Raw genomic sequence first — 12,653 nt, 5'->3', positions numbered from 1 at the left:
TGGTAATGAACTTGTTACAGAGTTGTAATGTCTAAACTTGTTACAGAGTTGTAATGTCTAAACTTAATGTCTGAACTTGTTACAGAGTTGTAATGTCTAAACTTGTTACAGAGTTGTAATGTCTAAAACAGAGTTGTAATGTCTGTTACAGAGTTGTAATGTCTGAACTAATGTCTGAACTTGTTACAGAGTTGTAATGTCTGAACTTGTTACAGAGTTGTAATGTAAACTGAACTTGTTACAGAGTTGTAATGTCTGAACTTGTTACAGAGTTGTTAAATGTAATGTCTGAACTTGTAAACTTGTTACAGAGTTGTAATGTCTGAACTTGTTACAGAGTTGTAATGTCTAAACTTGTTACAGAGTTGTAATGTCTGAACTTGTTAATGAGTTGTAATGTCTGAACTTGTTACAGAGTTGTAATGTCTGAACTTGTTACAGAGTCTAAACTTGTTAGAGTTGTAATGTCTAAACTTGTTACAGAGTTGTAATGTCTAAACTTGTTACAGAGTTGTAATGTCTGAACTTGTTACAGAGTTGTAATGTTACTACAGAGTTATATGTCTAAACTTGTTACAGAGTTGTAATGTCTGAACTTGTTACAGAGTTGTAATGTCTGAACTTGTTACAGAGTTGTAATGTCTGAACTTGTTACAGAGTTGTAATGTCTGAACTTGTTACAGAGTTGTAATGTCTAAACTTGTTACAGAGTTGTAATGTCTGAACTTGTTACAGAGTTGTAATGTCTGTATAAACTTGTTACAGAGTTGTAATGTGTTACAGAGTTGTAATGTCTGAACTTGTTACAGAGTTGTAATGTCTAAACTTGTTACAGAGTTGTAATGTCTGAACTTGTTACAGAGTTGTAATGTCTAAACTTGTTACAGAGTTTTAAACTTGTTGTCTCTAAAACAGAGTTGTAATGTCTAATGAGTTGTAATGTCTGAACTTGTTACAGAGTAATGTAAACTTGTTACAGAGTTGTAATGTCTAAACTTGTTACAGAGTTGTAATGTCTGAACTTGTTACAGAGTTGTAATGTCTGAACTTGTTACAGAGTTGTAATGTCTGAACTTGTTACAGAGTTGTAATGTCTGAACTTGTTACAGAGTTGTAATGTCTGAACTTGTTACAGAGTTGTAAGAACTTGTTACAGAGTTGTAATGTCTGAAAACTAATGTTAATGAGTTGTAATGTCTGTAATGAACTTGTTACAGAGTTGTAATGTCTGAACTTGTTACAGAGTTGTAATGTCTAAACTTGTTACAGAGTTGTAATGTCTGAACTTGTTACAGAGTTGTAATGTCTAACTTGTTACATGAGTTGTAACTTGTTAATGAGTTGTAATGTCTGAACTTGTTACAGAGTTGTAATGTCTGAACTTGTTACAGAGTTGTAATGTCTGAACTTGTTACAGAGTTGTAATGTCTGAACTTGTTACAGAGTTGTAATGTCTAAACTTGTTACAGAGTTGTAATGTCTGTCTAAACTTGTTACAGAGTTGTAATGTCTAAACTTGTTACAGAGTTGTAATGTCTGAATGTCTAAACTTGTTACAGAGTTGTAATGTCTAAACTTGTTACAGGTTGTAATGTCTAAACTTGTTACAGAGTTGTAATGTCTGAACTTGTTACAGAGTAATTCTTGTTATAATGTTCTAATGTCTGAACTTGTTACAGAGTTGTATGTTGAACTTGTTAGAGTTGTCTAATGTATAAACTTGTTACAGAGTTGTAATGAGTTGTAATGTCTAAACTTGTTACAGAGTTGTAATGTCTGAACTTGTTACAGAGTTGTAATGTCTAAACTTGTTACAGAGTTGTAATGTCTAAACTTGTTACAGAGTGTAATGTCTGTTACAGAGTAATGTCTGAACTTGTTACTGAACTTGTTACAGAGTTGTAATGTCTAAACTTGTTACAGAGTTGTAATGTCTGAACTTGTTACAGAGTTGTAATGTTCTGTAATGTCTGAACTTGTTACAGAGTTGTAATGTCTGAACTTGTTACAGAGTTGTAATGTCTAAACTTGTTACAGAGTTGTAATGTCTGAACTTGTTACAGAGTTGTAAGTCTAAAGTTTGTAATGTCTGAACTTGTTACAGAGTAATGTAACTTGTTACTGAACTTGTTACAGAGTTTTAATGTATAAACTTGTTACAGAGTTGTAATGTCTGAACTTGTTACAGTTGAGTATAAACTTGTTACAGAGTTGTAATGTCTGAACTTGTTACAGAGTTGTAATGTCTGAACTTGTTACAGAGTTGTAATGTCTAAACTTGTTACAGAGTTGTAATGTAATGTAATGTCTAAACTTGTTACAGAGTTGTAATGTCTAAACTTGTTACAGAGTTGTAATGTCTGAACTTGTTACAGAGTTGTAATGTCTGAACTTGTTACAGAGTTGTAATGTCTGAACTTGTTACAGAGTTGTAATTAAACTTGTTACAGAGTTGTAATGTCTGAACTTGTTACAGAGTTGTAATGTCTGAACTTGTTACAGAGTTGTAATGTCTAAACTTGTTACAGAGTTGTAATGTCTAAACTTGTTACAGAGTTGTAATGTCTGAACTTGTTACAGAGTTGTAATGTCTGAACTTGTTACAGAGTTGTAATGTCTAAACTTGTTACAGAGTTGTAATGTCTGAACTTGTTACAGAGTTGTAATGTAAACTTGTTAAACTTGTTACAGAGTTGTAATGTCTAAACTTGTTACAGAGTTGTAATGTCTAAACTTGTTACAGAGTTGTAATGTCTGAACTTGTTACAGAGTTGTAATGTCTGAACTTGTTACAGAGTTTACTTGTTACAGAGTTGTAATGTAATGAACTTGTTACAGAGTTGTAATGTCTGAACTTGTTACAGAGTTGTAATGTCTGAACTTGTTACAGAGTTGTCTAATGTCTGTTACAGAGTTGTAATGTCTAAACTTGTTACAGAGTTGTAATGTCTGAACTTGTTACAGAGTTGTAATGTCTGAACTTGTTACAGAGTTGTAATGTCTAAACTTGTTACAGAGTTGTAATGTCTGAACTTGTTACAGAGTTGTAATGTCTGAACTTGTTACAGAGTTGTAATGTCTAAACTTGTTACAGAGTTGTAATGTCTAAACTTGTTACAGAGTTGTAATGTCTGAACTTGTTACAGAGTTGTAATGTCTGAACTTGTTACAGAGTTGTAATGTCTAAACTTGTTACAGAGTTGTAATGTCTAAACTTGTTACAGAGTTGTAATGTCTAAAACTTGTTACAGAGTTGTAATGTCTGAACTTGTTACAGAGTTGTAATGTCTAAACTTGTTACAGAGTTGTAATGTCTAAACTAATGTTACAGAGTTGTAATGTCTAAACTTGTTACAGAGTTGTAATGTCTGAACTTGTTACAGAGTTGTAATGTCTGAACTTGTTACAGAGTGTAATGTCTAATGTTCTAATGTCTGAACTTGTTACAGAGTTGTAATGTCTAAACTTGTTACAGAGTTGTAATGTCTAAACTTGTTACAGAGTTGTAATGTCTAAACTTGTTACAGAGTTGTAAGTTGTGAGTTGTAATGTCTGAACTTGTTACAGAGTTGTAATGTCTGAACTTGTTACAGAGTTGTAATGTCTGAACTTGTTACAGAGTTGTAATGTAACTTGTTACAGAGTTGTAATGTCTGAACTTGTTACAGAGTTGTAATGTGAACTTGTTAAATGTCTTGTTACAGAGTTGTAATGTCTGAACTTGTTACAGAGTTGTAATGTCTGAACTTGTTACAGAGTTGTAATGTCTGAACTTGTTACAGAGTTGTACAGAGTTGTAATGTCTGAACTTGTTACTTGTTACAGAGTTGTAATGTATAAACTTGTTACAGAGTTGTAATGTCTGAACTTGTTACAGAGTTGTAATGTCTGAACTTGTTACAGAGTTGTAATGTCTAAACTTGTTACAGAGTTGTAATGTCTGAACAGAGTTGTTGTTAACTTGTTACAGAGTTGTAATGTCTGAACTTGTTACAGAGTTGTAATGTCTAAACTTGTTACAGAGTTGTAATGTCTAAACTTGTTACAGAGTTGTAATGTCTGAACTTGTTACAGAGTTGTAATGTCTGAACTTGTTAATGAGTTGTAAGAGTTGTAATGTCTGAACTAAACTTGTTACAGAGTTGTAATGTCTGAACTTGTTACAGAGTTGTAATGTCTAAACTTGTTACAGAGTTGTAATGTCTGGAACTTGTTACAGAGTTGTAATGTCTGAACTTGTTACAGAGTTGTAATGTCTGAACTTGTTACAGAGTTGTAATGTCTGAACTTGTTACAGAGTAATGTATAAACTTGTTACAGAGTTGTAATGTCTGAACTTGTTACAGAGTTGTAATGTCTAAAACTTACAGAGTTGTACAGAGTTGTAATGTCTAACTTGTTACAAGTTGTAATGTATAAACTTGTTACAGAGTTTGAACTTGTTACAGAGTTGTAATGTCTGAACTTGTTACAGAGTTGTAATGTCTGAACTTGTTACAGAGTTGTAATGTCTGAACTTGTTACAGAGTTGTAATGTCTAAACTTGTTACAGAGTTGTAATGTCTGAACTTGTTACAGAGTTGTAAAACTTGTTACAGAGTTGTAATGTCTGAACTTGTTACAGAGTTGTAATGTCTGAACTTGTTACAGAGTTGTAATGTCTGAACTTGTTACAGAGTTGTAATGTTAAACAGAGTTGTAATGTCTGAAACAGAGTTGTAATGTCTGAACTTGTTACAGAGTTGTAATGTCTAAACTTGTTACAGAGTTGTAATGTCTGAACTTGTTACAGAGTTGTAATGTCTGAACTTGTTACAGAGTTGTAATGTCTAAACTTGTTACAGAGTTGTAATGTCTAAACTTGTTACAGTTGTAAGTTGTTACAGAGTTGTAATGTCTAAACTTGTTACAGAGTTGTAATGTCTGAACTTGTTACAGAGTTGTAATGTCTAAACTTGTTACAGAGTTGTAATGTCTGAACTTGTTACAGAGTTGTAATGTCTAAACTTGTTACAGAGTTGTAATGTCTAAACTTGTTGCAGAGTTGTAATGTCTGAACTCCTGTTACAGAGTTGTAATGTCTGAACTTGTTACAGAGTAATGTAACTTGTTACAGAGTTGTAATGTCTAAACTTGTTACAGAGTTGTAATGTCTGAACTTGTTACAGAGTTAGTCTGAACTTGTTACAGAGTTGTAATGTCTAAACTTGTTACAGAGTTGTAATGTCTGAACTTGTTACAGAGTTGTAATGTATAAACTTGTTACAGAGTTGTAATGATATTGTTAGAGTTGTAATGTATAAACTTGTTACAGAGTTGTAATGTCTGAACTTGTTACAGAGTTGTAATGTCTGAACTTGTTACAGAGTTGTAATGTCTAAACTTGTTACAGAGTTGTAATGTCTGAACTTGTTACAGAGTTGTAATGTCTGAACTTGTTACAGAGTTGTAATGTCTGAACTTGTTACAGAGTTGTAATGTCTAAACTTGTTACAGAGTTGTAATGTCTAAACTTGTTACAGAGTTGTAATGTCTGAACTTGTTACAGAGTTGTAATGTCTAAACTTGTTACAGAGTTGTAAACTACAGAGTTGTAATGTCTAAACTTGTTAAAACAGAGTTGTAATGTCTGAACTACAGAATGTCTAAACTTGTTACAGAGTTGTAATGTCTGAACTTGTTACAGAGTTGTAATGTCTAAACTTGTTACAGAGTTGTAATGTCTGAACTTGTTACAGAGTTGTAATGTCTAAACTAATGTTGAACAGAGTTGTAATGTCTGGAACTTGTTACAGAGTTTTAATGTATAAACTACAGAGTTGTAATGTTGAACTTGTTACAGAGTTGTAATGTCTGAACTTGTTATTGTTAGAGTTGTAATGTATAAACTTGTTACAGAGTTGTAATGTCTGAACTTGTTAATGAGTTGTAATGTCTGAACTTGTTACAGAGTTGTAATGTCTAAAACTTGTCTGAAATGAGTTGTAATGTCTGAACTTGTTACAGAGTTGTAATGTCTAAACTTGTTACAGAGTTGTAATGTCTAAACTTGTTACAGAGTTGTAATGTCTGAACTTGTTACAGAGTTGTAAGAACTTGTTACAGAGTTGTAATGTCTAAACTTGTTACAGAGTTGTAATGTCTGAACTTGTTACAGAGTTGTAATGTCTAAACAGAGTTGTAATGTCTGAACTTGTTACAGAGTTGTAATGTCTGAACTTGTTACAGAGTTGTAATGTCTAAACTTGTTACAGAGTTGTAATGTCTGAACTTGTTACAGAGTTGTAATGTCTAAACTTGTTACAGAGTTGTAATGTCTGAACTTGTTACAGAGTTGTAATGTCTGAACTTGTTACAGAGTTGTAATGTCTAAACTTGTTACAGAGTTGTAAACTTGTTACAGAGTTGTAATCTGTTACAACTTGTTACAGAGTTGTAATGTCTGAACTTGTTACAGAGTTGTAATGTCTGAACTTGTTACAGAGTTTGTTACAGAGTTGTAATAACTTGTTACTGAACTTGTTACAGAGTTGTAATGTCTGAACTTGTTACAGAGTTGTTACAGAGATGTCTGAACTTGTTGTGTCTAAATGTTACAGAGTTGTAATGTCTGAACTTGTTACAGAGTTGTAATGTCTGAACTTGTTACAGAGTTGTAATGTCTAAACTTGTTACAGAGTTGTAATGTCTGAACTTGTTACAGAGTTGTAATGTCTAAACTTGTTACAGAGTTGTAATGTCTAAACTTGTTACAGAGTTGTAATGTCTGAACTTGTTACAGAGTTGTAATGTCTAAACTTGTTACAGAGTTGTAATGTCTAAACTTGTTACAGAGTTGTAATGTCTAAACTTGTTACAGAGTTGTAATGTCTGAACTTGTTACAGAGTTGTAATGTCTGAACTTGTTACAGAGTTGTAATGTCTAAACTTGTTACAGAGTTGTAATGTCTGAACTTGTTACAGAGTTGTAATGTCTAAACTTGTTACAGAGTTGTAATGTCTGAACTTGTTACAGAGTTGTTACAGATGTCTGAACTTGTTACAGAGTTGTAATGTCTAAACTTGTTACAGAGTTGTAATGTCTAAACTTGTTACAGAGTTGTAATGTCTAAACTTGTTACAGAGTTGTAATGTCTGAACTTGTTACAGAGTTGTAATGTCTGAACTTGTTACAGAGTTGTAAGAACTTGTATGTAAACTTGTTACAGAAACTTGTTACAGAGTTGTTGTCTGAATGTTACAGAGTTGTAAAACTTGTTACAGAGTTGTAATGTCTGAACTTGTTACAGAGTTGTAATGTCTGAACTTGTTACAGAGTTGTAATGTCTAAACTTGTTACAGAGTTGTAAAACTTGTTACAGAGTTGTAATGTCTGAACTTGTTACAGAGTTGTAATGTCTGAACTTGTTACAGAGTTGTAATGTCTAAACTTGTTACAGAGTTGAACTTGTTACAGAGTTGTAATGTCTAAACTTGTTACAGAGTTGTAATGTGAACTTGTTACTAATGTCTAAACTTGTTACAGAGTTGTAATGTATAAACTTGTTACAGAGTTGTAATGTCTGAACTTGTTACAGAGTTGTAATGTCTGAACTTGTTACAGAGTTTGTAACTTGTTACAGAGTTGTAATGTCTTGTTACAGAGTTGTAATGTCTAAACTTGTTACAGAGTTGTAATGTCTAAACTTGTTACAGAGTTGTAATGTCTAAACTTGTTACAGAGTTGTAATGTCTAAACTTGTTACAGAGTTGTAATGTCTGAACTTGTTACAGAGTTGTAATGTCTGAACTTGTTACAGAGTTGTAATGTCTAAACTTGTTACAGAGTTGTAATGTCTAAACTTGTTACAGAGTTGTAATGTCTGAACTTGTTACAGAGTTGTAATGTCTGAACTTGTTACAGAGTTGTAATGTCTGAACTTGTTACAGAGTTGTAATGTCTGAACTTGTTACAGAGTTGTAATGTCTAAACTTGTTACAGAGTTGTAATGTCTGAACTTGTTACAGAGTTGTAATGTCTAAACTTGTTCAGAGTTGTAATGTCTAAACTTGTTACAGAGTTGTTGTGAACTTGTTCAGAGTTGTAATGAACTTGTTACAGAGTTGTAATGTCTGAACTTGTTACAGAGTTGTAATGTCTAAACTTGTTACAGAGTTGTAATGTCTAAACTTACAGAGTTTAATGTCTAAACTTGTTACAGAGTTGTAATGTCTGAACTTGTTACAGAGTTGTAATGTCTGAACTTGTTACAGAGTTGTAATGTCTAAACTTGTTACAGAGTTGTAATGTCTGAACTTGTTACAGATATTGTTACAGAGTTGTAATGTATAAACTTGTTACAGAGTTGTAATGTCTGAACTTGTTACAGAGTTGTAATGTCTGAACTTGTTACAGAGTTGTAATGTCTAAACTTGTTACAGAGAGTTGTAATGTCTGAACTTGTTACAGAGTTGTAATTGTTACAGAGTTGTAATGTCTAAACTTGTTACAGAGTTGTAATGTCTGAACTTGTTACAGAGTTGTAATGTCTGAACTTGTTACAGAGTTGTAATGTCTAAACTTGTTACAGAGTTGTAATGTCTGAACTTGTTACAGAGTTGTAATGTAACTTGTTACAGAGTTGTAATGTCTGAACTTGTTACAGAGTTGTAATGTCTGAACTTGTTACAGAGTTGTAATGTCTGAACTTGTTACAGAGTTGTAATGTCTAAACTTGTTACAGAGTTGTAATGTCTAAACTTGTTACAGAGTTGTAATGTCTGAACTTGTTACAGAGTTGTAATGTAAATGTTACAGAGTTAAAACTGAACTTGTTACAGAGTTGTAATGTCTAAACTTGTTACAGAGTTGTAATGTCTGAACTTGTTACAGAGTTGTAATGTCTGAACTTGTTACAGAGTTGTGTCTAAACTTGTTACAGAGTTGTAATGTCTGAACTTGTTAAGAGTTGTAATGTTGTTACAGAGTTGTAATGTCTGAACTTGTTACAGAGTTGTAATGTCTAAACTTGTTACAGAGTTGTAATGTCTAAACTTGTTACAGAGTTGTAATGTCTGAACTTGTTACAGAGTTGTAATGTCTGAACTTGTTACAGAGTGTAATGTAACTTGTTCAGAGTTGTAATGTCTGAACTTGTTACAGAGTTGTAATGTCTGAACTTGTTACAGAGTTGTAATGTCTAAACTTAAACTTGTTACAGAGTTGTAATGTCTGAACTTGTTACAGAGTTGTAATGTCTAAACTTGTTACAGAGTTGTAATGTCTAAACTTGTTACAGAGTTGTAATGTCTAAACTTGTTACAGAGTTGTAATGTCTGAACTTGTTACAGAGTTGTAATGTCTGAACTTGTTACAGAGTTGTAATGTCTGAACTTGTTACAGAGTTGTAATGTCTAAACTTGTTACAGAGTTGTAATGTCTGAACTTGTTACAGAGTTGTAATGTCTGAACTTGTTACAGAGTTGTAATGTCTGAACTTGTTACAGAGTTGTAATGTCTAAACTTGTTACAGAGTTGTAATGTCTGAACTTGTTACAGAGTTGTAATGTCTGAACTTGTTACAGAGTTGTAATGTCTGAACTTGTTACAGAGTTGTAATGTCTAAACTTGTTACAGAGTTGTAATGTCTAACTTGTTACAGAGTTGTAATGTCTGAACTTGTTACAGAGTTGTAATGTCTGAACTTGTTACACAGTTGTAATGTTGTTAATGTCTGAACTTGTTACAGAGTTGTAATGTCTAAACTTGTTACAGAGTTGTAATAAACTTGTTACAGAGTTGTAATGTCTGAACTTGTTACAGAGTTGTAATGTCTAAACTTGTTACAGAGTAATGTCTGAACTTGTTACAGAGTTGTAATGTCTGAACTTGTTACAGAGTTGTAATGTCTGAACTTGTTACAGAGTTGTAATGTCTGAACTTGTTACAGAGTTGTAATGTCTAAACTTGTTACAGAGTTGTAATGTCTGAACTTGTTACAGAGTTGTAATGTCTAAACTTGTTACAGAGTTGTAATGTCTAAACTTGTTACAGAGTTGTAATGTCTAACTTGTTACAGAGTTTTAATGTCTGAACTTGTTACAGAGTTGTAATGTCTAAACTTGTTACAGAGTTGTAATGTCTGAATGTTCTGAACTTGTTACAGAGTTGTAATGTCTGAACTTGTTACAGAGTTGTAAAACTTGTTACAGAGTTGTAATGTCTGAACTTGTTACAGAGTTGTAATGTCTGAACTTGTTACAGAGTTGTAATGTAAACTTGTTACAGAGTTGTATGTCTGAACTTGTTACAGAGTTGTAATGTCTAAACTTGTTACAGAGTTGTAATGTCTGAACTTGTTACAGAGTTAATGTTAATGTACAGAGTTGTAATGTCTGAACTTGTTACAGAGTTGTAATGTATAAACTTGTTACAGAGTTGTAATGTCTGAACTTGTTACAGAGTTGTAATGTATAAACTTGTTACAGAGTTGTAATGTCTGAACTTGTTACAGAGTTGTAATGTCTAAACTTGTTACAGAGTTGTAATGTCTGAACTTGTTACAGAGTTGTAATGTATAAACTTGTTACAGAGTTGTAACTTGTTGTTACAGAGTTGTAATGTCTAAATGTTACAGAGTTGTAATGTACAGAGTTGTAATGTCTGAACTTGTTAGTTGTAAGAGTTACAGAGTAATGTCTGAACTTGTTACAGAGTTGTAACTTGTTACAGAGTTTTAATGTATAAACTTGTTACAGAGTTGTAATGTCTGAACTTGTTACAGAGTTTTAATGTCTGAACTTGTTACAGAGTTGTAATGTATAAACTTGTTACAGAGTTGTAATGTCTGAACTTGTTACAGAGTTTTAATGTCTGAACTTGTTACAGAGTTGTAACTTGTTACAGATAAACTTGTTACAGAGTTGTAATGTCTGAACTTGTTACAGAGTTGTAATGTCTGAACTTGTTACAGAGTTTTAATGTATAAACTTGTTACAGAGTTGTAATGTCTGAACTTGTTACAGAGTTGTAATGTCTGAACTTGTTACAGAGTTTTAATGTCTGAACTTGTTACAGAGTTTTAATGTCTGAACTTGTTACAGAGTTGTAATGTCTGAACTTGTTACAGAGTTGTAATGTCTGACTGATGTTTCTGATGTTTCTGCAGCTTGAAGCTAAACATGTAGAAGAGATGAAACCCAACATGAGGCGAAGGTGCTTAATAATAATATAGACATAGGAGTCAACCAGGCTGTGGACGCAGACTACAATGCAAAAATAAAGAACATGCCTTTGGAGAGGGGTCACTTGTTCCCATGTTCGCACACACCTGATAATGATACCATGAGGTCCACTTTCACCCTGACGAACGTCGTTCCCCAGAAAAGAGGCTTCAACCGAGGCAGATGGAGGGCAATGGAGAAGAGAGTCAGAGAAGCTCTTGTGAATAACTGTAAGGATAACAACAACAGGATAAAAGCCTATGTGTTGACTGGAGCAGTTCCCAGTAAGAACAACAAACTGAACAACAGAGTGAACATCCCAGATCTCCTGTGGACAGCCTTCTGCTGTTACAACAGTGAGAAGGACAAGTGGATGGCCGGAGCACACTGGGGTGAGAACAAAGAGGAACTGAACACAGAAGTATTGGGACCCCATTCCTTGGCTGATCTGAATGTAATGTTGAACCAATATTACCATGTTTATGGTGTCGTAGTTGGTGATGTCAAGGTGTTCCCAGATCAGTGTTCAAATGGTGATATTCCGACAGAGCTTCTTGTCTCTAAAAACCTAAGCGTCAAAATGTTGATACTCCTCCGACAGAGCTTCTTGTCTCTAAAAACCTAAGCGTCAAAATGTTGATACTCCTCTGACAGAGCTTCTTGTCTCTCAAAACCTAAGCGTCAAAAAGTTGATACTCCTCCGACAGAGCTTCTTGTCTCTCAAAACCTAAGCGTCAAAAAGTTGATACTCCTCTGACTGAGCTTCTTGTCTCTAAAAACCTAAGCGTCAAAATGTTGATACTCCTCTGACAGAGCTTCTTGTCTCTCAAAACCTAAGCGTCAAAAAGTTTATACTCCTCTGACAGAGCTTCTTGTCTCTCAAAAACCAAAAACAAACTTGAAATGGAAATTGAACGGTGGTGTCCAGGTGAAACCAAAAAGGGTTGAAAAGCCAGGAAGCTGTGACATCATCAGGTCAAGCAGGTAATAATGAACCTGGTTTAGTCTGACCTGAGTTTCACTCTGTGATCAACATTCACTATTGTTAGAAATATTATGAATAAATGATCAACATTCACTATTGTTAGAAATATTATGAATAAATGATCAACATTCACTATTGTTAGAAATATTATGAATAAATGATCAACATTCACTATTGTTAGAAATATTATGAATAAATGAATAAACAATATTCTCATTTTAAATTGAATTGTAACTAAGTAAACTTATACTCTGTTTTATTATATCTGATTAACAATATGAGTTCATAAGGTGGGATTGTGTGACACGGACAAGGAGTAATTAAAGTGAATGAACACCATTCCAACTAGGAAGAAAGAAATGGGTTGTGGATTAAGTAAACAGATAAGGTAGTTAACCTGTGGTTGAACCGACCAAACTGAGCTCTGAGGTGTTTTAGATAAGACAGTGAGTGCATTCCTAGGTTT

At 33.3% G+C, this 12,653-nt stretch overlaps 1 protein-coding gene across 1 annotated transcript in view; it reads left to right on the top strand.

Annotated features, from left to right (window-relative positions):
* The window catches only part of LOC127915547 (endonuclease domain-containing 1 protein-like), a 31,208-nt gene extending 19,381 nt beyond the window's left edge, over positions 1 to 11,827 (top strand). The window contains exon 2 of the mRNA XM_052495720.1: positions 11,195 to 11,827. Within this exon, the coding sequence (XP_052351680.1) occupies positions 11,195 to 11,827 (633 nt within the window). The remainder of the gene's footprint in view (positions 1 to 11,194) is intronic.
* The last annotated feature ends 826 nt before the right edge of the window (positions 11,828 to 12,653 follow it).

This window comes from Oncorhynchus keta, chromosome 35 (assembly GCF_023373465.1).
Source record: "Oncorhynchus keta strain PuntledgeMale-10-30-2019 chromosome 35, Oket_V2, whole genome shotgun sequence".
NCBI lineage: Eukaryota > Metazoa > Chordata > Actinopteri > Salmoniformes > Salmonidae > Oncorhynchus > Oncorhynchus keta.
This window is presented reverse-complemented; position numbering and strand designations above follow the sequence as displayed.